Genomic DNA, 26,548 nt, shown 5'->3' with positions numbered 1-26,548 from the left:
CTGTGGGGAGACAAACGATGCTGATCAATCACATCTGCCTGCTCTTGGAGAAGAAACTGCAGATATTCCTGACCAGGGTCCAGATTCCTTTTTCATTTCTAACCATAATGTTTGCTGCTAAAACAGTTCGCGCTGACAATGGATGATGTTCTCATACTGGGATGTCTTTTCATATTTATTCACTGCCAATTTCATTCTGTCAACAGCTGACACTGAACGCAAACAGCTTTTCCTGTGATGTTTCTTTGATCGTGGAAATTCAGGCCGAAAACAAGGATGGAGGTCAAATGCAGTTGGAAAGTTGGACAAACTGAACACAAGTCCAGCCCACAGGTCGTTTCACGAATGGTGCCGAGTGAAGACGAAGCAGTTTGGTGTGAACTCTGGAGCCTCCTTTGAAAGGTGAGACGAGTCAAACAAGAATTTTTTTTACACACTTCAAAACGTGCTGAAAAGGTGGTGGTGGAGCTAACGCACACGCAGATCGAATCCATCTTTATCAACTAACAAAACACAAATAAGTACAGTGATATAATGTCAGAATGTCTCCTGCTTATGAGACATTGTTTAAAACGAGGGCCTTTCTGAACTTCCAAAGTCAACAGAGCTCAGTCCAGAGAGTCATCCCATCCACTGTGGAGGCGGCGACGGCTGTTTTTACGCAGGATATTGAACAGTGATTTCTTTGGCATTGGCGGGAGAGCGGGGGTGGAGGAGGAATGTGATGAAAGAGTTTGGGGTTAGCTGGGGTCAAAGCGCTGTGTTGGTGTGTGTTGAGAGCTCACTAAAGACTGACAGAGATGACCCAGGTTTGTGCGCTGACAGTCACTTTGTGTATAAATAAAGATGTGGCACCTTGTCGAGTTCACTGGACAGCTTCTTGTTTTCTTCAGTGAGCAGGACTCGCTCTCGCTCGTACTCCTGCTTGTACTCGGTCTCAAACTCCTCCCGCTCGCTTTGGCTGGACGGGGAAAAAGCACACACACACACAGACTTACTGTAAAACTTGTGACTTTGTATAAACTTACATTTATTCCCAACCCACAATTTATAAATGCAAAACTCCATCTGATTTCTCGCATTTGTCATTTTAACATTAAGACCAACACGTCTGTTGGAGCTCTCGTGTAATTCCTCCCACATCTGTCCAAACCTTAGATCAAACACCGAGATGCATTATTCAGCCCAAACACATTAATGCAGCTAGGATCTGATACAGTGCTGCGTTTGAAACCGACTTAGACAGCAGTGGGAGTAATATGGCACTAACAGCAGGCAGGATGGGACAGGGTACCAAAACAAAGCGCCACAAAAACACGTTTTTGTGCAAATTGTATTAAAGTAGCGGCTCAGAGTTGGATCAGGTGAGCCTGAGTGCCGCAGAAGAAACAACTTCTTCTCATTTATTGGTATAAAACCTCCACGTTGACACATTTTGACAGATCTTTTTATTTTGTTACCATTTCAGCCTCTGCTCTCATTTTATCACCAACCATTACTGAGTAGTGACTGCAGTGAAGTTTGAACAGGCCTGTGGAGACGGCACTGTTGGTTTAGATTTGTGCTTCAGGATGAACCGAGGGGCAGATGTGACACCTTTAAACAAACACTCAGATCTGAAGCATTTCTCTACAGACGTCTTACAGCAGAATTATTCTATCGTCTGCATGTTGCAGCTTTACACGCCCCATATAAACAAACGCAAGAATAAGTGATGCTGATCTGCAGCAGAGCAAACATCAGGATGTGTGTCAGCCGCTGTAAGAAACAAGGGTTTCCAGCTCTTTTTGACATATTAGAGATTAATAGCTCGCTGCAGCACAGACAGCTTTAAACTGTGCGTCTCCTGCAGATTCATTTAAAACACTAACAGTACAGTAACGGGTCTCCCAAACCCAAAAAGCCAGAACAGGAGTCCTTCAGGGTAATCAGGACATTACAGGTATAAAGGTAACATATGTTAAAACCTTTCAAATTCAGTTGGGGACCTGCATCCTTCCAGCTCTGACTAAGTGAGACCTTTCCTCCACCCACTCTGACCCAAGCATCGAGGTCATTTTCATTTTTTAAGATGTTTGTTTTACCAGCCTACTATCACCATTAGCTGTAAATTTAAAATGTTAAAAATAAAAGGGACAGCTGGACTAGTGCAGCCTTGGGAATGAAATCCACTCATGTTTGTGGGGCAAACACTGTGACAGTGCGCCTGGGAAACTCTCGCTGGTATATTTACGATCCATCTAAACACAATTTATGGAAATGTTAGGGGACGGCTGGAGTTCTACTATATTTAGAGCACAAAGGGGATTAATGGGATGAAACTATCGTTAACAGTAATCACCTCGTGGAATCGTCACTGAAAGAGACGACAGAAGAATTAAACTCAACGTATTAAAGACAAACCTAAAGGGAACCAACGCTAACAGCAGCCCCAGGAAAGGCAAACTGGTGCGATACCTTTCACGACGAGTCTTTTCCAGTTTGTCTTTGAGCATCAGGATCTCTTTCTGCAGGTTGAGCTGTTGGCTCTCGGCATCTCTCAGCTCTTTACGCAGCGCCTTCAGCTCGGCGCTGTACTGCGCCCCCCTGCGGGCCAACTCTTCCTCGAAGAACATCGTTTTCTTCTCCATTTCTCCACGTAAACGCCCGACCTCCTGGGTTTGATCCGCCGGGGCCGGGGCAGCAGAGGAGCCAGCCTGCTTCACCTGGGTGGTGGGAATGAGACAAAGATTTGTATGGAGAAGAAAAGAGTACCAGTGAGACTCGTTGTACTCATGCAGGGGAAAACCCTAAAATATCTCCATCGGGGTGATTAAGTCATTAGTACTTTGAATGGTTAAAGCTGGGAACACTCACCTTCAGCCCCTCCAGCTCCTCCTGCAGCTGTCGGCTGTATTGCTCGTTGCGCTCTCTCAGCTTCTTCTCTTTCTGAGCCTCGGCCGCCTGCTCCTCCACCTGAGCCTCCATCTGATGATGAAACGAGGAAAGCAGACGAGCTTTTAAACATGTCGCAGCTGCAACACGTCTTTTGTGAACACTTTGGACGTTTCTAGATTTCTGCACAAATATTTTACATTACAGAGACAAACACATTAAACCTGTGAGCAACTTCTGCATTAGGACACTGAGTGAGTGGCCTGTTTATATTTACAGACTGAGGATCTATCAAAGTGTGAAATGACATTTCTGTTAGAAACAAACGGTTTGGACTCCGGGGGTAAAATCCGCTCTGGTGTTGGCCGATGTTCAGGTTAATAACAACAACCAGAGGAGCCCTAAACACCAGAAAGCTGCAGCTCTCTGAGAGGACACGTGCAGTCTGATGAAGATGACGTGGATGAAACAGAACTGGCCCAGGACAGCCTGTCACCACTGACGCAGCATACGAGTCCACTGGAAAAGAAAACGTCGGGACATCGGACTAAAGACAAGTGTGTGAACAGGCCTCAGTCTTGGTCCAAGAATAAAGTTCGTGTTATGGGACGACTGTCCCAGAAGCTGAAATGAACAGAAACTCGGCTACAAGCCAGAACTGAAGCCGCGAACAAAAAGGCTCAAGCTCATAGACAGTTCTTAGAAGTGTTGAATTTCTAACAGCGGTGGGTCGCACACGTCCCCATCACAGATACGCAGCGCTGATGGATTTTTCTAAATAAATGACTTACTGGTTTCATTTCATTTGCATGACTGGTTCTCTCCATCTACCTTCAGGCCGTGAGTGGAAATAAGATTGTATATGATGTCGTATTTATAGAGCGATAAAATTCACAAACCGTTTCTTGCCACCGATCATACACAGCACATGTTAAGCAGGTAAATGCTGCTCTACCAACACGCGAGGAACAACGTCTCAATGTTTCACGTCATTTTGTGCCACTGATCTGTGGACATGAAACTCTGGACGTCTGCAGCGATTGCACACGTTACATTTTTCGCAGTGCGTTAAGTCACAGCGACGTCTGGATGAAGCTCGAGTAGGTGAACACGGACAGAGCAGGGCGTGCCAGCAACCACGGGGGAGTCTACTCTACCTCCTTCTTGGCCCTCTCGGCCTTTCGCACCTCGAGGCGGAGAGCCTCCACCTTTTGATTCTGGCTTTCCATCTCCTCCTCTTTGTCACGCAGCTGACGAACCAGGCGCTGCTTCGCCGACCTGTGAACCGGGACAGGAAGACATCCAGCGTGGGCGTTTTATTCATGGACGGGACTTTGTTAAAAAACATTAGGAAAGAAACTCTAGCAGTCGGCGGTTGGCATTGGGCGCGTGCTTCTACCTGAGGTCTGTGAGCTTCTCGTTCAGCTCTGAAAACTCCTGCATGGCCAGTTTTCTCTGGCTGTGGGCTTCCTTCAGCTCTTTAGACTGAACCTTCAACTTCTCGCTGGCGTCCATGAGATCCTGAACACGACAGACGACAGCAGAGTTGAGCATTTCAGATCCCTCCCACAAAGTAGTCCAATAACTTGTTATTTCAGCTTGATCAATAAAATCTCACTCGTTTGTAGCTCTTTAAATATCCAGAGAATGACACGTAACACTAGCCGTACCTTCTGTAGGTCATCCTTTTCCTGTGTGATGCTCTTCATCTGTTTCTCAAGAGTCTTGATGTGTTTGGACGAGTCCTCCAAGTCTCTCCGAGCCAGCGTCACATCCTCCAGCTGCTTCTCCAGCTGGCCTGAGTCTGAAACGAACACACGCTTGGTTTGAAACGCAACTGAAACTGTCAGACATTTGCCAAACAACCACATTTGCTGCCGTTTGTGTCTGTCAGAGACAATCAGGAGCTGATTCAGAAGGAAAAGCGTTGCACTGTGTCCTGACCAGCGATCTGCTTCTTCAGAATGTCGATCTCGCTTTTCAGGCTCCTGATCTCCACCTCCTTGTTAGCACTGAGGGGGCCCTCGCCCGTGTGCTGCAGCGCCTGCACCGTCTGAGTCGACTCTGTGGCACATCAGAAACATCATTTATAGGCATTTTAAAAGCCATACTGGCAAGAGTGGAAAGTTTTAAGTTCAGCATGTGCAGACTGGATGCTCATGCCTCATGATGGCTGGGTGCATATGATGCACGCTGCTCCGACCTCACCTTGCAGTTTGCGGCTCAGCTCTAGCTTCTCCTGCTCCAGGCGGCGAATCCTTCTCTCGTAGGCCTCGGTGGCCAGGCTGTCCTCCAGGCTACGCTGCACTTCAACATCCAGCTTGTCCTGCCCGGCCTTCCCCGGCTCACCTCCCAGCTGTCGCAGGCAACCCCGATCAGACAGAGTGCTACAGAGGAGGGGGGACAAACTATTTACATTGGTGCTGGTGGTTTCTGATGACATCAAACCGGTCATTGGGAAAATACAAAGAAAGATCGGGGAGAGAGAAGTGATGGCGACAGAGATAAGCTGAAAGTTGAGCCATGGGAGAAAACAGCAGAGGGACACGAGGAGTGCGAGGTGGAGCGAGAAAGAGACAGAAGGACAGAAAGGAAGGAAAAGGCTATTATCACTGAGGCTTGAAAAGATAAGGAAGCAGCTGGTGGGTCTGGTGCTTTCTCATGAGTACCACTTCAGCCTGAGGATGTACAGCAACATCACCTTATTAGGGAGGAAAGCTAATCTCCCCCGCCTCCTCACACCACGTGCTGAGACAGCTTGTATAGGAAATCCATTTAAAAATAAATAAAGTCATTACATATGAAGACAACCTGTGACAACTGCTGGACACTGGAGGAAAATAGCATCTGCTCGCTATCACAGTCATTATGAGTCTGAAGGAAGACTTTCAAAAGAGGCTAAATGAAGAAAGTCTGATTCAGGAAGAGGCGTCAGAGACTTGTTAAATAGCAAAAAGAGGAGGAACAATCATCAGCAAAGACACAGGAAGTCCAGCTGTAGTAAGAGTTGGTTGTTAGGCAGAAACAGGTGAGTGGCAGCAGCTGTTTGTTAACACTTACCATTTACTTGTGTAGGTGAAACCTACAAAGGGCAGGTGGTGGCCTGAGAAAGCAGTGTGAGAGGGAGGGGGCATCGTCTCCTGAAAGGATTTGAAATCATGTGAAATCTGCACGTCAGTATGAATACGTCCAGTCAGACGACACCGTGAGAGGATGGCGTTCACTCCTCCAAACGTACCGAGTTCTTGAGACAGTCGTCGTCCACATCGAAGTTGGAGGTGTCTGTAGGACTGCTGACCTCTGGGATGTAGGGGGCTTCACACATGCGAATGTTATCCCAATCGATGCCTTAAAAGGTCGAAGGTGAAAAACAAGGAGATGCATTTATTAAGCAGCATACAGCGAACGGTAAACGTTTTTCAGGTAATCTTTGTGTGCGACAGAAAGGTGGAGCCTGTACCCGCGAAGAAGGGGTGCTGCTTGAAGTCCTCGATGCCATTCTGACCCAATCGGTGCTCTCGGCTGCAAATGAGTCGGCGAATCAGATCTTTCGCCTCCTCAGAAACATCTGTGATCTGCTGTGGGAACTGGAATCTCTCCTGTTCAAGACATGATCGCATTTGACGAAGTGTTTACTGGTCAAACTGGGCAAATTTCAGGCGAGCGTTTTACCGTTACACCTTTTAATTTCGTCAGCTCACCTTGTGGTTCATGATCTTCCCGTAGGTTTCCACCAAGGATTCTGCATAGAAAGGAGTCTCGCCGTACAGCATTTCATACATGCAGACCCCCAGGGACCACCAGTCACACTCTGGCCCATATTTGCCTTTCCCATCCTCCATAGCCTGGAGGATTTCTGGAGAGATGTAGTCTGGGGTTCCCACAGCCACAGATGACTGAACCTAGCAGAGAATTTAAGACAAAGTATATCAAAGAAATTAAGAGGTGACAAAGGTTTGTGCGTGTAAAGTCAGCAACAGCAGTGATGACGACGAATTAAAGGTGAAATTCTGTAACACGTGAGATAAATTCCACCACGGCAGGAAGGCAGCGTTTGTTTACATCTACAGAACTCCAGTGACTTCACTTTCAGTGAGCCTGCATTATAATAGGACCGTAACTGGGAGAACATTACATTGTAGATCACGTTTGAATAGTTACAGAGTAACACTAAACATTTGGGCTGTTTTCTCTGTATCTGCTTCTTATTCAAAGAGCTGCTTTAATGCACAAAACACCTGAGAAATACATCCCTACATTGAATCTATTTGTAGACTGGTTTTTCCTTTTCAAACAGTCCTTATCATCCCTCTGAGATTTTCTTTGATCATCTATTTCATCCCGTTCTTGTCTTTGGGATGGGGCTCGGAGAATGGTCTGAATCACAAACTGCAGGCTCAGCCAAGCAGCTGAACCGCACTCTCCTCCTGGGAGACCCCCGGGGTTGACAAGGAGGTCAGAAAAGCTCTGGTATGTTTGCTTTGGCCCAAACGAGGCATCAGCAGCAGTGTGGTAAAAACCTACCGTCCCATCCTCCATGAGTTTGAGGCAGGAGCCAAAGTCAGCCAGGCGGATGTGGCCGTTCATATCCAGCAGAATATTGTCGGGCTTGATGTCCCTGAAAAGAGGAGGAAGTGAGGATGGAGGGAGGATAGAAGAGGGAAAAGGGGGGAAAAGACAAACTGAGCGAGCGATTCCTCAGAAGAATAAAGATGATGAAGAAAATGGGACACTCTGCCAAATAAAACAATACCTACACATGGCCCGTCCAAAACACACAAGCCTGATCTCATACCCCATCAATTATCATCAAATTACGTTACATAACTTGGGGAAATTTCACTGTCTCAGCTTGCTTTTAAAGAACGTGTATAATTCAGATACATTTGTGATTCAGTTAAGTGTAATTTGCCTCAGTCCATTCATCAGCAGCGTGACAACTTTAAATTGAGCAAAAGAAAAAATAAACATTGAAAATAGTTGGACTTGTGGGAATTAGCTGTACCCGAAGTACGTACGTACGTACACACACACACACACACAGAGTTAGGAAGTATGCAGCACACAAACACACTCCCTCATCCTTTTTGCTCTGATGTGCACGAGCCGAGCAGAGCGGCTGTTCTGCGTTACTACTGCTGATGACGCGTTGACGACACAGATGCGCTGGCTGGACTCGAGACACCGTTTCATCTGCCAATTCAAGTCTTTTAAAACTAAATGACCAGTAGGGGTCATTTGAATAATTATCCATTTTATTGTTTGCACTCAATAATGTGAATAAGCTGAGAAAGCTTTAAGAATATCTTTTATTTTAAGCATTTGTTTCAGAGACAACACGCAGCACCTCATGAAGCTGAAGACCAGCACCACACAGATGAACAGACGGCACTAAATTACATCAAACTCCATAAATTTAGTGACCCAGACTGTTTTGTAAGGCATCTAATTAAAAATGGTTTGTTGAATCTTGAAGTAAAATACACTGTATTAATTTCATCTTAAAGCAGATCGCACGCCTGCGTCAATAAATGAAAAAAATGTACTTACAGAACCAACTATGAAGAAATGCATAGTAGATGCATGAATATGTTCTGTGCTGTGCATCCATATAAAATCCTGAGTGTTCAGAGTGTTTCCAGGCACAGGACCGAGCTCGTGTCACAGTGTTAAACAGGTGCTCAGCTGGTCTAGCGTAGACCTGCGTCCACAGAGAGCACCCACATGGGTAACTGAGTGTGGAGGTTGCATTCAGGAGCGTAATAGTCAGAATACATACTAAACAACCCCAAAGATGCCGGCTCGGACTGGTATGAAACAGAGGCGTAACTGGAGCCACCATTATGGGTAAAAATAGTCTGTCCTCGTCTGACCATTCGGGCGATTTCCCCTGGAGTCTCTTATCAGCACACTGAGCCCTGAAACGCCTGAGTACACACAGCCTACAGGCCACATAAAAACCTCTTTAACGAGTGTCCAAAGCAACACGTGGGACCTTAAAGGCAGCAACGCACAAATGCAAAGGTGAGTGAAAGATGATAAACTCTGCAGCCACTGACACACTTGATGTAACAGGTTACAGAACTGAGCTATTTCTGTGCAGTGAGGCGAGCGCGGCTCTGCTTAAAATAAATCTAATGTCCAAAACAAGCACACACCCCCACGCTCGCTCAAACACAAACACGGGCAACACTGACACTAATGAGAAGAGGAATGAGAGCATGTGTAAATTAAAAAGCACAGCCTGCTTTAGCTCCTCATCAGTCAGTGTTGCTTCCTAATATCTGTGGCTCCAAATATCACTTTAAAATCAAATGGAGAAAAGCGAACACACATAAAGAAGCAAAAGCTGCATCCAATAAAACACTTGGATGACAGAAAGTCCAGGTCAGCTGATAAAACAGCAGCCAGCAGGTAACGACTTTGTAAAACCATCATTTGTTTTCAGATAAAAACTTCAGGGCAGAATGAAAACCTACGAGTTCCTCTTCAATGGTCTTTCTTAAATTCTCTTTAAGTACTCAAAGACACGGCTCTTTGATGCTTCCGTCTTCAGCGAGAGGTTTCTTTAAAGCCACATGTGAAGCCTCTGTCATTTTCCAGAAGTGTTAATGGTCCCATCTTATGGAGCAGGGGGGCGGGGGAGGTCTAGCTAGCTCTCGTCTTCAGAGACGACACTAAATCACCAACCTATAAAACTGTGCATTAAAGGAATATCTGCACACGTGTGACTGGTACAGACACATAAAGTTGGGCTACAGCTCGCTGCGAGGCTTAGCGAGGCTTCTCTCTTTGCAGAGCCTGCACGCTCACAGATGAGTTCCAGATTGGACATCGTTTTCCAAAGTGGATCCTGTACATTTCTGGAACAAAACCACATAGGCTACCCAAGTGTGGAATAACATGAGCTTTGCAGGCAGAAACACCACAAGCAACTGACAAGAACCCAAAGTCAGACTATCGAAGAGCATAAACACCATCACGATCTCTCAGACAGCATTGTTACGCCTGCAAAGATTTATCTTGGACAACAACGAGCATCACTGCTACGGACCTCACCTGGACTCGAACAAACTGAAACTGAGGGAACAACAAACCTGAGCATGACGCTGAAAAAATACAGCACTTTGACTTTTCTATATAATTAGTTATAGGGAGAATAATATAAGGGTTGGCTTACATTATTAGTGGCTATCAATCAGTGGCAGATGTACAGTCTTGCACATTACAGCCACAAACGTGAATCAATGTTATTGTAATTCCAGGTGAAAGACCAACACAAAGTGGTGCACACGTGAGAAGTGGAACGACAATCATACATGATTCAAACATTTGTACAAATAAACAACCGTCTTTCACCTGGAAGTCCAAAAAACTGACTCATGTTTGTGGTAATGTGACAAAGTGTGGGAAAGTTCAAGGGGCCGAATACTTTTGCAAACCACTGTATGTCTGTTCCCCACAGCAGCATCATCATCATCATAGAAGATGATGATGTTAGGATATTATAGAAATGAATATCCTAATACTTTTATTCTCAACTATCAGCATTTGGGTTTTGTAAGACGAACATGAAATGAAGCCCCAAAATATAATCATCGATTATCTGAAATAACTAAGCAGCAGTTTTGAGCTTCATTAAAGTATAATTGTCTACTTAACTTGGTAACCAGTGATCACCCGAGTGGGACTCTCACACTGTGTAGACCTGACAAATCATGAACCTACAAGTATCGGACCAGACTGCTCGCACATGGCTCTGTAGGGAGGAGTGTGTGCGTGCTTCATACATGCGCAGGTGTTTCAGCTGCTCGAAGGCCCTAATCTGCTTCAGCGATTTCTGTTCTGCCAGAGAGCAGACAGCATGGTTTGACCCGTCGTGCTGTGCCTGTGTGCAAATGTGTACAAATGTATTTGCGTGGCAGACAAAGTGTCATGGTGGGGTGAGGAATGGTGGATTCTGCTGCTAATCGAAGCTACATTTACCCACTTCTCTCTCTCCTTAAGGAACCACTGCCCCCCCCCCCCTTGGAGATTTAGTCTCTCTTTGAGTTTTCTGATTAAGGCACCAGCTCTCAGAACACACACACACACACACACACACACAGCCTAACAATAACGTGCTTACTCGAATGTCCACTCATGGACAAACCACAGGAACCATTAACACTAGGCTAATGCTAGGCAAGTTAGCACAGCTAATTGGGCTACTGTGTCACTGGGCTCCTGAGGTCTTAAGGAGAAGCGCCGAGACAGGAATAGAGCAAGGTAATCTCTTTTAAAGCCACAGAATCCATCTGTGAGGGCCATCTGGGCGCCACCTCGTAATACACACCCCCATACATACACACAATGTGGCCTGCACCAGCTCTGTAGACTGCAAGGACAAGACATGTCCACATGGCTCCAGCCAAGCATTGTTAGCCACCGGTTCAAAGAACTGCTGTCTTTGTGACTTCTGGCATCACATGACACTGCCAACAAAGGAGGAGAATCAAAGGTTCCCACACACTGCAGGGCTGCTGCTTTACCTACTTACCTATTGTCATATGATCCTGACACACACACTCTTGCACACGAGCGCGCGCACACACACTCTTGCACACGAGCGCGCGCACACACACACACACACCCTTCCTGCTGTAAATGTACTGAAAATATTCTCATAATCGTCACTTCCATCAAATTGTTTACATAATTTCCTCCAGGGATCAATGAAGTGTTCTGAAATTCAGCAGCACCAGCTCCATGCAAGACGTCCACCATGTGCAACAATGTGAAGGAAGCTACTTGTAACTTATTAGAAAGTGTTTATAAGAGAGCTCTGTTCTCATGGAGCCCTCAGTGAGAAATGCAGGGCCCTCATCAATAGTAAAACACATTAAAGGCTGCAATCAACCTGGCAACACACACACACACACACACACACACACACACACACACCCACCTACAACATTCAGTGGAGCAGACCCGTTTCTATATCAGACTATGATGACATCAAATGTGTGCGTTCCTCTGTTCAGCCATACACAATTGTACACACACACACACACACACACACACACACACACACACACACAGTGTGCGAGGCAGACAGATGTGGCGCTCGGCAGCACAAAGCCATGCTGAGCTACTGAAACATTTGTCCAGGCCCTCTGGGAGGCACAGATCACTGACCACTGAATAAATTGTCTTCTTTTGCATCTGACTTCCACACGCTGTCCCTCGTGGGACTCGGCTGAAGGGGACAGAAGGTCGACCTCGAGGCTCTTTGCGCTCCGTCCCTTTCATGTCGGCTCTTTTTAACTACATTAGTGTCAACAAGGCTGCAAATATTCTTTTTAAAGCAGTGACGCTTTCAGCATAACACTCGAGCAGAATATTAAAGCGTAGACTAAAATGCTGTAAGCTAATAATGTTAGCTGTGCGAATAATTTATATAAGGATTGTGTTCAGTGTTGTATTTTTAATCCTGCAAACTACAAAATAAAACTGATGTAAACTAGAACGCACCAAACATCTCATAATCCACTCTTTGTTTTTCATTTCGGTATGCTCCAACTTTATCAGTGCGAGTCATAAGCCTTGTTCAGCGTGAATATTTGTGGATTGCAGAGTGAGTCACAATGCATGAAAACTGATGGCATCACCTGTCATCGCGACAGAAACACTCATGGGTTTTCAACAAGGTCAGAGGTCAGCGAGCTGTGGATAACACCACTATATTATTTTACTCTATTTGTCCTTGAAACTTTGTTTAATAGGAGCATCAGTGGTAAACACAACAGGCCCCTTTATGGCCTCTGCACCTGGGGTCTTGGTGCAGACCCGATAATGGGTCACTTGAGATTTGGAGCGGGACCTCAAATTCTCCCAGCAGAAAACGGCATCACAGAGAAAACGTGAGGAGATGAAGACGGCGCAGAGCGACAGTCTGCCCACTTACATTTCCTAACAGTGTTTCAGTTGCACTAAACACATAATGAAGCCAGAGTCATGAACAGAGGGTGGACTTTAAAAACAGGCGTGTAATCCTTTAAATGACACGTTAATACACGGCCCTAAACTTACATATAGGAAAAGGAAACAAACCAAAGTGGCACATGCAGATGGTCAGCAGGACAAACACACCCTGATGTGTGTGCGCACAAACACACAGCCCATCAGATGGGACTGCTCAGCAGGACACACCCTCCTCTGGGGACCTGTCTGGCTGTCCCCACTCTCTACAAAGCAAAGATCTCCCCGGAGACTCTGTGGAAGGCAGAGCAGGAGGAGGAGCTGGGGGGGTTGGTACGCACACACACCACGCCCCCACCCACACACCTCCCATACCCCATCATTATTGTCCCAACCAGTCCACGAGGGGACTAGAAGAGAAACAGTGCCGTCCCCTCCTCCCCCGTCCCTTTTCCATCCACTGCTGCCGCCCCCCCCCCCCCCCCCCCCGATAGCACTGTGCAATTAGTGGCTCGGCAGTCTTGTCTCCTCGAACAGACTCGCTAGCTTTCATCCTCAGAAATGTGTACATACATGTCTCCATAAGTGCACTGCCATCTCCCAGAGTGTGTCTGTGTTTGCTGTGGTGTATTAGAGATCTGACAAACTGGGGGCACACCCAAAATACCGAACGGCGTGACCCTGCCTTCTACATCCATCTCTCATCTTTCCCAGTCTATCCATCACTCCCTTGCTCCCTAAACTAAACTGCTGTGACGAGCCCCCTGGCGAAAGCGACACTGTAATTATGTTAACATGCCAATGTGACTGCTTCCTGTCTGGAAGAACTGTATCTCCTGCTCCCGAGGGCATCCTCCTATTGGCTGGAAAGTTCTTTTGGCACCTACTTCAGAGAGAAGAATGCTTTCTCGTGCTGTGCCCTCTAAACAATGTGCTTTTAGGTGGTTTATTCTTAAGTCTTTGAAATGAGTGAGAGGAAAGTGTCTCCAACTTGAAATGATATGACAGCTAAAGACGCTGCACTACCAGACGAGGTCGGGTCATGCATGTCCCATGTAAGCTACACTGCACCGCAGCCAAACGTTGTAACATTGCTCTAAGCCAGGGCTGTCCAACTCCAGGCCTCGAGGGCCGGTGTCCCGCAGGTTTTAGACGTGTCAGCTGATTTAAATGGCTAAATGACCTCAACTGGTCTTGAGGTTCTCCAGATTCCTGGTAATGAACTCATCATGTGATTCAGGGTGAGATCTAACACCGGCCCTCGAGACCTGGAGTTGCCCACCCCTGCTCTGGGTGCTAGCTACAGCTGCTATTAGAGTAAAAAGGGTCCTTCAACCTTTGTATTTTGAGCAACTCTTGAGGCAAACTGCGCTTTTTAACGGCTCTTTTTAAAACAAACCTCTGTCGTTTGGTGCTGAGCACAGATTACACTGGCCTGCTTTGTTGCCAGATACTAATCTACAACTGTCCATCTCCTTTCACAAAGAGGGAAAACACCTAAATTATGTACCTTTAATGGTTCCTTTAAAAATAAATGGTCAGAGGGGCAGCCGTGTATATTTGTAAGACAAAGGAGCGTCACCAGATCAAGCCCTTTATAGCTGAAAATGTTTGACATGTGGATGTAAACAAGTTCAACTGCACTGCTCTCCCAGTCCAATTTAAACTTTTGCAGATGCAATCTGTTTGTTCTGTTGTCTGCTGCTTGTGTGTTATATTAATAGCCTCGTGTGCAGCATTTTCATTGTGACGTTTAGATATTGTGCAAGCTGTGACCTTCTTTAAAGTAACTGCAATCACAGCTTCCCACAGTGATGAGCGATTACTCAACGTGGAGCTATTGCGCCATTTTCAGCTGCGTATATTATATAATATTATATATATAATATATATTATATATATATTAATAGCACTTTATATAGCCTCTGTAGAAATTATCCACATATCTCACTTATCTTAACTGCACTACTGTATAGATTCTGTAAAGTTATTTATTTCATATTCTGTATAGTTTTTCATATTTATATCCTGTTCATATCCTGTACATACTTATAGTTATAGAATATTCACAACATACTTCATACCGTGTACATTATAACATACCATAATAGACCCATTTCTGTAATATACTCACATATCTATATTATTGCTAATATATAAGATAAGATAAGATAAGATAACCTTTATTAGTCCCACACGTGGGAAATTTGTTTTGTCACAGCAGGAAGTGGACAGTGCAAAAGTTATGAAGAAAAAATTAGAATACAATAAGAATAAATACAGTACACAGCTGTACAGAATAGAATAAAATAATATACTATATACAGTAGAATAAAATAAAATAAATATACAATAAGATAAAAATAGAATACAAATACTATATACAACTGAGTAAAAATACTGTAATATATCTATATCACTAAAGCACTTCTGGATGGATGCAAACTGCATTTCGTTGCCCTGTGCATGTGCAATGACAATAAAGTTGAATTCTATTCTAATCTATTCTAATATTCATCCTTCACTGGGCCTTGGTGTCTGTCTGAAACTTTAGCTCATCTACCTTCAACATCGCCGCCCCTTTTATTTACACAAACCTGACATCAAACATCAAGAATGAAATATTTGCTTTTTTTGCTGTTTTGCTTTTATTCATTTTCATTGAGCAAAGTAAATCCTCACACAGCACGAATGATGCGTCCATCATCAGGACTTCTTGCTCAGTCCTGCCCAAATATAATTACAGATTAGGGCTGCTCGATATAACGATATATATCTGATGACGATATAAAAATGTTCATCGTTTCATTTTACGCTATCGTTTGTTTCATGGTGTCGCAGAATAAACCGTTTACAGCAATATTTGTTCATGGTTTTGATGTCACAGTAGTGGCTATATTCATTTCTTAAAGTTATCTCTTATATTTAATATAACCACACTACGGACGGACAAGCGCCTGTTTTTATGCGTCTCGTTAGCAACAACGATGGTAACCTCCTCAGTGACCTCCTGACCCAGTATGAACCTTCCAGATCCCTCAGGTCATCTGGATCCAGTCTTTTATCAGTTCCCAGAGTCAGAACCAGACACGGAGAAGCTGCATTCAGCTTTTATGCTCCTTATATCTGGAACAAACTCCCAGAAAGCCTCAGATCAGCTGAAACACTCAGTTTATTTAAATCCAGGTTGAAGACTCACCTGTTCTCAGCTGCATTTGAATAAAGCACCAAATCCACACTTTTAAGCTTAAATTTCAAAACTTACATTTAACTACTGATTTTATCTACTGTTCTGATTTTATCTGTTTTGATTTTATCTACTGTTTTGTTTGAATCAATTTTAAATCCTGCTTTTTATTTGTTTTTGTTTCTAATGTCTCTGTGAAGCACTTTGAATCACCTTCTTGTTGAATTGTGCTATACAAATAAACTTGCCTTGCCTAAAACCATCGCGTGTCCTCTTGTTTATTTTCCATATAAACCTTTCACAATAAAGCTCAAGATCCTGTTGAGACTTTTCAAAATAAATGTGTCGTTTCATGCATCGTTAAAATACTCGACTCCGGGTAAAGGACGCGCAGCTGGAAACACTTCACGCAAGTCGAGATTCACAGAATTTACAGAAAAAGTTACATTTTTGTGATTTATATCGTTATCAGACGATAGACGTCTGATATCGAGACCTGAGATTTTGGTCATATTGCACAGCCCTACTACAGACGCACACATATTGATTTCGTAATGTGCCAAAACACCTTTCCTCTCACCTGTGGACATAGTGTAGCTGATGAACCGAGTCGATGGCCAGCACCATCTCAGCCAGGTAGAACTTGGCCATCTCCTCCGGCAGCCGGTCCTCAAACTTGCTGAGCAGAGTCAGCAGGTCACCGCCCACATAGTAGTCCATCACCAGGTACTACAGAGACAGACGCCAACGTGTCAGACAGCAGAAACTGTGCAGCACTGCTTAGAGGCAAACTAATAAAGAGCAGCCTTTTTTGGAACAACAAGAACAAAGCTGCAAGAAATGAATCTACAGTCGTCCATCTCTTCTTTCACAAAGAGGGAAAACACCTAAATGATGTCACTTTTACAGGTCCATTTAAAAATAACTGGTCAGAGCGGCAGTCGTGTATATTTTTAAGACTTGGGGAGTGTTCGGGATAAAACATTTGCTTTGAGAATGTGGGAAATGGAATGACAGTTGTGGCATTTGAACTCAGGGTCGTGGAGAGAAGTCAGGTTAATCTTATTAAGGGACGTTACCTCATCTAACACAGACATATACAGACGTACCAGATTATTGTCATCCTGGAAGGCGTAGTGCAGGGTGGTGATCCACTGGCAGTCCCCATTCACCAACACATCCCGCTCCTCCCGGAAACATGCCGTCTGGCAAGAGATGCAACAAACCATGAATGTCACACGTACTGGAAACTACGTGAGGTCAAAGGTCCCAATCTTCTATACAAGTGTGTGCTTAAAGCTGAGAGCATGTTAGCAACTCGCCTTTGGCCTCTCGATCATTCTTACAGGGCTGGTGTAAAATCTCCCCGAGCTGCTGCTAAACACATGAAATCAGCCCCTTTCGTTTGCTTCAGGGAACGCTGGCAGTGTTGGACTCGAGTAGCTGAATAAAGCCCAAATTTAAAATTTAAGAAAAATATGATAAGACTGCTCGCCTCCACTTAGCTCACTGAACACTGGAATGTAGGGTTACAAAAAGTAGGCGTCACTACTGTACGATGCAGGTGGAGGAGGCTCCATCAGGCATCAGGTTGTCTGGACATAAATCCATCTGATGACATGTGGAGGTTCAGTTATTTAGGAAATAACCTGATTTCTTAAGCCTAATCCATCCTGCCCACCTACAATATCAGCAGCCAAATCTGCACAAATGCTTTGGTTTCTTATAAAAAGCTCCACACATCTACAGAAATAAAAACATTTTCATGTTTTACACACACCCGACCTCTCCGTGATCTTTCAATCTCAGCAGTCTGACTAAAACAGAAACCGAAACTGTTCCGGCCGCCTTCAAAGTTAAAAACCTGAAATAAAATCAGGCTCGTGTTCACGACGACAGCATGCTCGTCATGCATGTCTGTGTGTGGCTTTATGTCCTCTCCTACATCCAGGCGTTTGTGCGCACACACGTTTGGTTTGTGACGTTTGAGGCATGTAGACTGAAGACCCAGGGGACCGACAAGAATGCGAGACTGTCGGGAGAGGTCGATGAGAAAAACATGCAACAAGCAGCTCTGCAAGAACCTGCAAGTGAAGGCCTGTTCTGTGCTCAGACAGGCACTTTGTTTTTTAAATGAGTGATCAATATTTATTAATATTGTGTGTATATAAACTTTGCAGTAACCAAAGATACTCACCTCTGCTCGCTTCAGCATCTCCCACTTGTTGAGAATCTTCATTGCAAAAACTTTGTCAGTGTTTTTCACTTTTACCACTGCAACCTGCAAAAAGACAAAAGAAAGCCGTTATGAGAGTGAATTTAATACTTGGTGTGACGGCGAGGCTGACGACGAATTACAAAGATCCATCCAGTTATTATCTGAGCCTCGAGGCAACAAGAAAAGAGCAGGCTGTGGATGCACAAGGATCCTTTAAGTGATCATACTAACACAGATGCACAAAACAACAATCACACAGATGTGAATAAACAGTTCAGACGTTAAGGAAAAATGTAATCTAATTACTTTAAATGATCTAGATCAGAGTCCGTGAGTATGGAGACTGAGGTCAAAGAAAAAAGAGGAAGCACAGGAAGGGATAATCATGCAACACTGGATTAAAACGAAAATAGATCCAATATGGGCCAGGAAGGGAAAATAAAGCATTGAAGGTGACTACGGTCACTTCCTTCTCGGAGACACCGTGTGGACCACAGACTTGCACAGCTGGACGCTTGAATTTTTCTATGATCAAAAAATGAAAAAATTGTCTCATCAGCTGTTAAGTGCACTGATGTGATACTGCATCATGCAGAGCCGGGTTAACAACTGTAAAGTAAATAAATCTCAGCTTCGCAGCTTCTCACAGGCCAACTTTCCCGAGTGATGATTGCGACACACTGCTCTGACAAACTTGCCCCGGCCTTTACGTTTTGCCAAAAAAGGAGCTGCGCAGGCAGCTGTGCTGCGAGCTCACAGCCAAAACACATGTTCATGCAAATTTATGTCCCTGCTAATTTCTCTCCTCCTTTGTCTCCTACTTTACTGGCCCACAAAAGGAAAAAAGAAAATTTGCTTTGGCCTCGTTGACCAAATTCAAAACTAAAAACTGAGTCCACACTGAAATAAGCCTAAATGTAGAAAAAGCACAAGGACGTTATAAAAGCAGAAGAAATACAGGCCGAGACAAAGATGCAGAAAAACAGTGAAACAAACAAAGTCAGTCTGTGCAGCAGAGGGGTCTGCAGTCTATTAAATTAATGCTACTAATGCAATACAATGACAACATTCCTGCAGTGTTTGGATTTCCCCGAGTGAGCCCTCACCAGAGGAGGGGACTGCAGGAGGACAGGGCGAGCGCACTTTTCTGGCAACGTCTAGCTGTTTTTGTCCTTTCCTCCATCTCTGCTTCCTGTTCTCTTCTCCATCGTGTCCTCCCTGCCCTGCGTTTATGACTCCACTCCCCCCGTTAGTTTATCAGTAAGGACCCGACCAGAGGGGCTAACTGCATTACTCCACAGAGTAAATTACTAGTGAAACTTTGGCGAAATAACAACCGAGGTTGTGTTTACAAGCATGCGGGCTGCTGACTGGTGACTCAGTGTGACAAGCAGTTCAGAAATGTATAGCACTGACTGGCAGCCAGCAAGGAAGACATGGCGTTTAGAGTGAACGAGCTCTTCCACCCTCATCTCAGGCACTAACTACACCAGACGGAGCAGCTCTTGACCCTTTGTGCTAAAGACGACGCACCCCAGTCCCTAATGGGAGCATCCTCACAGGCAACAGGCCAGTACAAACTGGTCCATTCATCAGGCAAACTCCACGGCGTCACGTATCTGCGCCATCTCTCTGCTGCTGCTGACAACGGGAGGATGAAATCAAAACATCCTGCGTGTTCTCCAGACCGACTCTCTGCTAACTTTACTCTGCTTCCTGTGTCTGCTACCACATCTCCTTACCACTCTGTGCTTAACATAAAAAAAGATGGCTCAAAATCATAACCAGTTATATCTGACCTGGAGCGTAGTCGTGATTATGAGCCATCATTTTTACAGCTGCTTACGGCACACACACAAAAAAGTAGATCCAGTGTAATCCATCGTTGATATTAGTTATTAGCATTACTAACAGGTGTGTCGATTAGCCTCGTTCACAGGAGTCACCACAGCGTTTAGCTCCACAGGTTTAACAGGCAGGAGGGGGCGTGTCCACCACAACTGACCAGGTGAGCTTTTATTCATGAGGGAAATGTGGAGAACACGACGCCGTGCTGAGGCCTGAAATGGGTTTATTGACATCAGGGATGTTAACGGTTAGCCAGCGAGGTGTTTGAACGTTGGGGCCCCAACTGGAAATACTAGTCGGTTAAACTAATCAGTCGTATATTATTAACGCACAATGACAGTTACGTTTTGGGTCACCCCGCTTTTCTGAGAAAATGCAAAGAATAATGCTTAATGCATTCAACCTGCAAGGCACACAGAGGGTAGCAGCATGACCGAGCCAAGCTGGCACTGTGTGCGTGTTTGAGAAGGCGGCACGCTTAAAAGAAGGCAGCATTTTAAATAGATTTTTATTTGTGAATGAGTCTAAAGACGGCTCCTAAAGACATGCAACAACTGTATGGACAGATTCCACTATTTTCCCTGCTTCCTCTGAAGGACATTCAGTTTTCCACAACCCGGTTCATCTGGTCACTACGCTCGTGATCATAGGAACAGATTGACCGGCTAATCAACAGCACTGCTTTTATACTCTTCAGCACAACAGACCATTTCACCAGTCAGTATATATCACTAATGATGTGACCTGATCACCCTCACTAACCTCTGGTGCACACCCAGTCATTTTGTTCTTGAAGCCTGAAACTGCTCAGCTCAGAAAAGAGAAACAAGATCACTAGCAGACGTGCGAGCGGGGAAGAGTTAACGAGTTTTGACCCGGGGCAGTGGAAATAGAAGCCAGCTTCAAATGAAAGGCTTGTTTCCTTCTCCAGTTGACACAAATAAAGCGCCTGGTCACAGTTTGATGAAATAAGGTATATTTTTATGAGCCGATTAAATAGAGCCACGGGACAATCACGATGTCTCCCGAGCTAATTTAATTTTTCTGCCACGCTACACCCGTAAAAACACATGTGGTTTAGTGAAAAGGCCGCTGGAGAGTTACCACGAGGTAGCGCCGTTCAGGAGTCAGGCAACATCACCGAAGCCCGAAACACAGACGCACTGCGTCACGTGACTGCACATACCAGCACTCCTACCAGCAGCTCGCCCGCATCTGATGCTGGTGCTGCCAGGAGCGCCCGCGTCCACACCGACTGACATTTCTCTCTCGTTCCGTGTATCAGAGCGTCTTCAAAGGAATTCCCCAGCTTGTTTCAACAGATTTTGGATAACAATGCCAGATATGAATTGTCTGCAAGCTTGGAGCAGGGCTTACGACGATCATATCAAAGCTTCTCGTAGAAAAAGAAAGTCTGAGCATTGTCAGCTTCCATGCGAGCTTTCGTTATCCAACAGTCATCTGTCCCAACATTCCCCAGCTTTGACATCATTACCTGAAACCAGTGACAAATGCATTTCAGCTTCCCTGCGGGCACACATAAAAGAAACAAATAAACCCTCAGTGGATGGCTCCTCTGAGCTCGACTTCATTCTGTTTACAGGTTCAGTGTGAGCGAAGCTTCAACAAGCTCAGCTCGTGCTGCAAGTAGAGTCATGCTCATGTGGCGGACCAATGCGACGCGCTGCTGTTGGAATGCAGCAGAAAGAATTCAAGGTTGAAACGCCACAACACTCAGCTCGCACAACACGGGTATTAAGGGTTCAAGAGAAATATTGTCCGTTAATCACGTCGTCTCTGCCTCAGGGAGGACATTTCACACAATGATCATGTGACCAATTAGAGCCCATTACAGGTAAAGGGACAGAATCCATCTGCAGGTCTGTGCCTGCTGCAAAGGTTTGAGTGTGACATTAAAATAAGGTGTTACCTCTCCAAAGGCTCCTCGTCCAATCACTTTAAGGATCTCAAAGTCTTCCTTGTGCAGGCGCATCTGCTTCACTTTGGATGTGAAGGGTTTGGCTGGAGAGAAAGAAGACAGCGGTCAAGTCAGAAATTTAAAAAACAAAACAAAAAACACACCAGAAGAGTTTCTATGGATAACATTCTGGTGCAAGCTTTTCAATTTTGCTCTGTACAGATGTCAACCTCCAAGTAAACGGCATTCGAAGCAGCAAATAAACAGCTGGCCATTCATAACACCGTAACATAATCTAAAAATGTGGATGATGGAGACTGTCAGCATTTTATAGCCACGTTTCATGGTCATTGTGCAGTAAAGAAAACGATACACAAAGAAGAAAACCAAGATAAGGACACGATATAAACGCTGTACGAGTGACAAGTAACAGCAATCAGCAGCACCAACGTGTCACTTTAGCATTTCTAACAAACGTGGCTGGACAGGTGTGTGACATCACGGCAAAACACCGATCGACCTCAAAGGTCTGACGTCACACCGCGTCATCACGGCGTCATCGCCGAGGTGCTCGATGCAGGCAGGAAAGTGCTGCAGGGAGCCCAGAGCTCCACGTCCCTTCACCACATTGAGGACACTGGATGAAGAACTCCCGAGACCTCCACCCAATCGAATCTGCATCTAGGCGAAGCTCAGAGTCCGTGATCACAATCTGAGCGGCCAGTCTGGTTTTCCATTTCTAAATGACATCACTAATCACCTTTGGCGCTCAAAGCTGGAAGCTCTAAAGACTTGAGCCTGAAATGACCCACGCTGGTGGAAACATTTGTGTTCGTTATGTCATAACAAGAAGCAGCCACTACATTCCCACGTATAAGGCCCCGTGTTCCTCTAAATGGACTTTAAAGTGTTTGTGACCACCTGGTCTTTACAGCAGATGACAGCGGATCCAGATAGGCTGAACGATGAAGCTGGCTATTGTTAGGTTTCTGGTTGGGGGAGCTGCGAGGGATCTGTGAGGGCTGCTGACGTCCTCTCACAAAGCTAGACAGATTCCATCTAAGGCTCACAAAGTCAGCGTTTCCCTCATTTGTGGAAGGCTATTCAACCACTTCCTGGTTTACATGATCTCAGCATGCCAAGGATAACCTGGACGAGCTGAAAGTTCACCAAGGTCAGGATATTAGTTTCAGTGACGGCTTTCTGAAAAAGTTGATAGATATATGATTGTAATCAGAATTATTTATGCCTATTTCTCAACAGGGCTTCAGCAGTCTTATTAGCCACATTTAGCGAGGCTAGCATACATCCAAGTAGGCATTCGAACACGAGCGCACGTTTGATGTTTACGTACAGTCGCACTCTTGGTTAACAAAAGACCAAATCTCCATCTGATGTACAACGGGCTTGTGTCGGAGGAAGAGAGACTAATCATCAAGCTAAACTTGTCTGGTTGCTGTAACTTTACAGAACCTCCAGTGTTGGAAGAAAAGAGGACTTTCTCCCACTGAGAGACGGGGAAATGCCTGCCGATATAAAACAAACAGGTCACTCATAGCTCTGTTTTCCTCACACTCCTCCCGACTCCGCCGACAGCTGGCCTGCTGTGACCGCAGGGCAGAGAGAAAGCGAGGGCCGGAGTAGTCTTGGCACACATTTCCACAAACCTAAAACACACAAGCAACCCGGCAGTGACACTGCGTGAGGCTGGGAAATACATGTTTAATCATATCATTAATTTTCCTGCAGCATAAGTCGACCAGAAGCACTGAGCTGAAATGTAGTGGTTGACCAACCGTGATATATTTGGAGTCAGGAACCAGCTTTCAGAAAGCAGCCAGGGAAATGCGACAAGTCTGCAGAAACGATGACAAACAAGGCTGCGACACAGCCGAATAGTTCTTTCTCACAAAGCGCTCTTGTGCGTACTTGCTTCGCTTTTTCATGCGTTATCTAACCTCCTGACAGAGCCAGCTCCAACACAAATAAAGAGCCAAGAACTCGATACGCGGCTAGAAACAACATATCCAAGCAACAGCTACGTCTGCGTATCCCACATGTGTGCAGCTACACGGTGTCCAAAGGTGCCACACTGAAAGAAAGAGCCTGGACATCACTGTGTTTGTGTGCTCGCAGCAGGCAGGCGGTGGCATCCCACTTCCTCAGGAGATGCTCCGGCAAACCACACGACCAACTGACTGAAGTCACATGTCCCCAGAAAAAACAAAATAAAAACATACGTAGGTTCGAAAACCAGTTTCAGCCAGTTTATTTTACCATTAATTTTGACCATCACCATACTGGCAGGTTCTCGTGTTTGAGGGTCAAATCAGTGGAAAACAAGAACTGGAACAAGCATCTCCACTCTGGAGACCAGCTCGACCTAAAGTGACTTCTTGAGAACAAACTAAATAGAAATGAATAAAGAAACAATAGAAACTTTTGTATGTTCTAATTATTTTCTAACTAACGTCTGAGCTCCATGAGTATGTACACACAGAGCAGCAGCAGTCACTGGTATGTGAGAACATCCAAACCAAGGTTGAGGCAGTTCACGTGAACGGTGATTGAAATGAGCTCATACGATATGATTCATTTAAGATATGATGTCCAGCTATGTGACATTTTTAATCTTGCCCTGTACGAGTGTCACGCACCAATCAGTGACTGTTTTATTCGCCACCACTCTATAGTCGCCATCACTTGGCTCCGGGCTGATGGGAATCGTGCTGTTTGCAGCAAACTGTGGTTTCAGCTGCCAAACACCATTTTACCCTCTAACCTGATGTGGCACGTTTGCCACGGTTACGATAACATCTTGCTATGAAATCTAATATAAATTCATTTTAATTCCTGTATCAAAGGTAAACAGCCTGAGCAGCAAACAATTAGACAGGCGATTAAATCCATTTGACACGACGTTTTTCTCTTTACTGGGAAAACACAGCGGAAGGATCCAGAACTGCTTTTACACTGTAAAGACAAAAAACCTTCATATTCAGTTTGTCGTGCATAAACTGTTTATAACTGGATCCTAACATAAATGTTGATGGTTGAATCAGCTGTCCACGCGCCCAGCAAACTCTCTGAGACCACACAACTGAAACTCACCTCCATAAAAGCTCAAATCCAGATGCGTTTGTGAAATTTTCCTGAGGACATCAGGGGGATTTGACAGCAGTGTCCCAGCTCACTACGGGAAACTCAGCCTTTCAAAGCTTCCTGTATGCTATACGTTTCCTGATCAACTCCAAAAGTTGAATCAGATTTTGGGCCGAGCCAGCTCTCTAATAAAGTTGTTCATGGCACAAAAATCAAACCAATCACATAATCTCTGAAAATAATAGCGATGTGTTCTGAAATTCTTCACGCCAGTTTCCATAGATGCAGTTATGGTTCAACACAGTGGACACAGAGGGCGTCGTGTAATGAAACCTGATGTCAGACACCACGTGTAGCTTACGTTACTCTGCCATACTGACCGGACTAACTGCTAGGATGACCACACCATCCCTCGCAGCCCACACGTCACCCGCCTTGCTTCCTCACCACTTCTACCTTCTCCAAGTTGACCCGACGAGGTAGAGTCGGAGGCCTATTTGGACTGTATTACATATAATACAGCAAAAAAGCCAAAGTCAATTCTGGCTGCACTCTACAAATGAAAGCTAACATGGCGGCCGGCCGTAGAGTAAGGGGGAGAGAGTCACGCCAGCCGAGAAGGAGAAAACACTGATTAGTAGCTGCACGCTGACTCAGGAGCTCCACTGAAGCAGCCACATGAGATACGGCTTTCATCTGTGAGCCAGGAGCCCACAGGCACCGTCCACAACAAAGCAAAACTGCAAACACGGACACAAACATGTGCACGCAGACACACAGGGCTAATTCCTCACATCTACATCTGACACATAATTGCTGACTCCGTCTTGCTTTGGCCTCGGCAGAAACTTTACAGTCAAACATATTACACGAATCGCTTCTCTGAACAGGAATCAAACAGGATAAAAACCACTTGAAAAGCAGATGGTTTATTAGTGAAAGGCCCAGATATGACTCTGTTACACTTGGCTATAATTTACACACCCGTCATAAGTTTGAGTGTTTTGGAAATAAGAGACAAATAAGGACCATTTTAGTGACCCCCCCAAATCTTCTGTTTCATAGGGGGGCGGTCTCTCTCTCTGACTGCACTCACTCATTTACACGGGGATCAGTTTGTCCATAGATCCATAAAAGTCATGCACATGCTTAAACAAAAACACATACCATAAAGTATGATCACACAACTCAAGCCACTAGCAAAGTAGACACATTAAAACATAGCAACCGTTGCTATGACGAGGTGTGGTAGGGATCCATTGCAACACTGCAAAGGTAACCGTCCGAGCCTCCGAGCCTCAGCATGACTGCAGCAATGTGTAGCTTTTTAAAATAAAGACACGTCAGTGCCATGAAATTGTCCTGCAGGAAGACAGTGAGGCGCAGGCAAACAAGTACAATGAAAGAAAAATATGCACACTACAGTGCAAACACACACACG

General features: G+C 45.0%; 1 protein-coding gene across 5 annotated transcripts in view; it reads right to left on the bottom strand.

Annotated features, from left to right (window-relative positions):
- Positions 1-26,548, bottom strand: part of cdc42bpab (CDC42 binding protein kinase alpha (DMPK-like) b) — a 70,973-nt gene that overhangs the window by 16,783 nt on the left and 27,642 nt on the right. For all 5 annotated transcript variants that reach the window (XM_080882296.1, XM_080882295.1, XM_080882297.1 and 2 more), the window contains exons 2-18: positions 22,018-22,109; positions 18,219-18,302; positions 17,131-17,226; positions 16,602-16,750; positions 7,399-7,492; positions 6,576-6,776; positions 6,335-6,473; positions 6,113-6,222; positions 5,935-6,014; positions 5,083-5,261; positions 4,819-4,938; positions 4,545-4,678; positions 4,274-4,395; positions 4,032-4,152; positions 2,857-2,967; positions 2,458-2,705; positions 856-961 (exon numbers count right to left, since the gene is read on the bottom strand). In XM_080882296.1, coding sequence (XP_080738422.1) covers positions 856-961; positions 2,458-2,705; positions 2,857-2,967; positions 4,032-4,152; positions 4,274-4,395; positions 4,545-4,678; positions 4,819-4,938; positions 5,083-5,261; positions 5,935-6,014; positions 6,113-6,222; positions 6,335-6,473; positions 6,576-6,776; positions 7,399-7,492; positions 16,602-16,750; positions 17,131-17,226; positions 18,219-18,302; positions 22,018-22,109 — 2,186 coding nt within the window. The remainder of the gene's footprint in view (positions 1-855; positions 962-2,457; positions 2,706-2,856; positions 2,968-4,031; positions 4,153-4,273; positions 4,396-4,544; positions 4,679-4,818; positions 4,939-5,082; positions 5,262-5,934; positions 6,015-6,112; positions 6,223-6,334; positions 6,474-6,575; positions 6,777-7,398; positions 7,493-16,601; positions 16,751-17,130; positions 17,227-18,218; positions 18,303-22,017; positions 22,110-26,548) is intronic.

This window comes from Rhamphochromis sp. 'chilingali' (genome assembly GCF_963969265.1).
Source record: "Rhamphochromis sp. 'chilingali' genome assembly, chromosome: 5".
Lineage (NCBI taxonomy): Eukaryota > Metazoa > Chordata > Actinopteri > Cichliformes > Cichlidae > Rhamphochromis > Rhamphochromis sp. 'chilingali'.
This window is presented reverse-complemented; position numbering and strand designations above follow the sequence as displayed.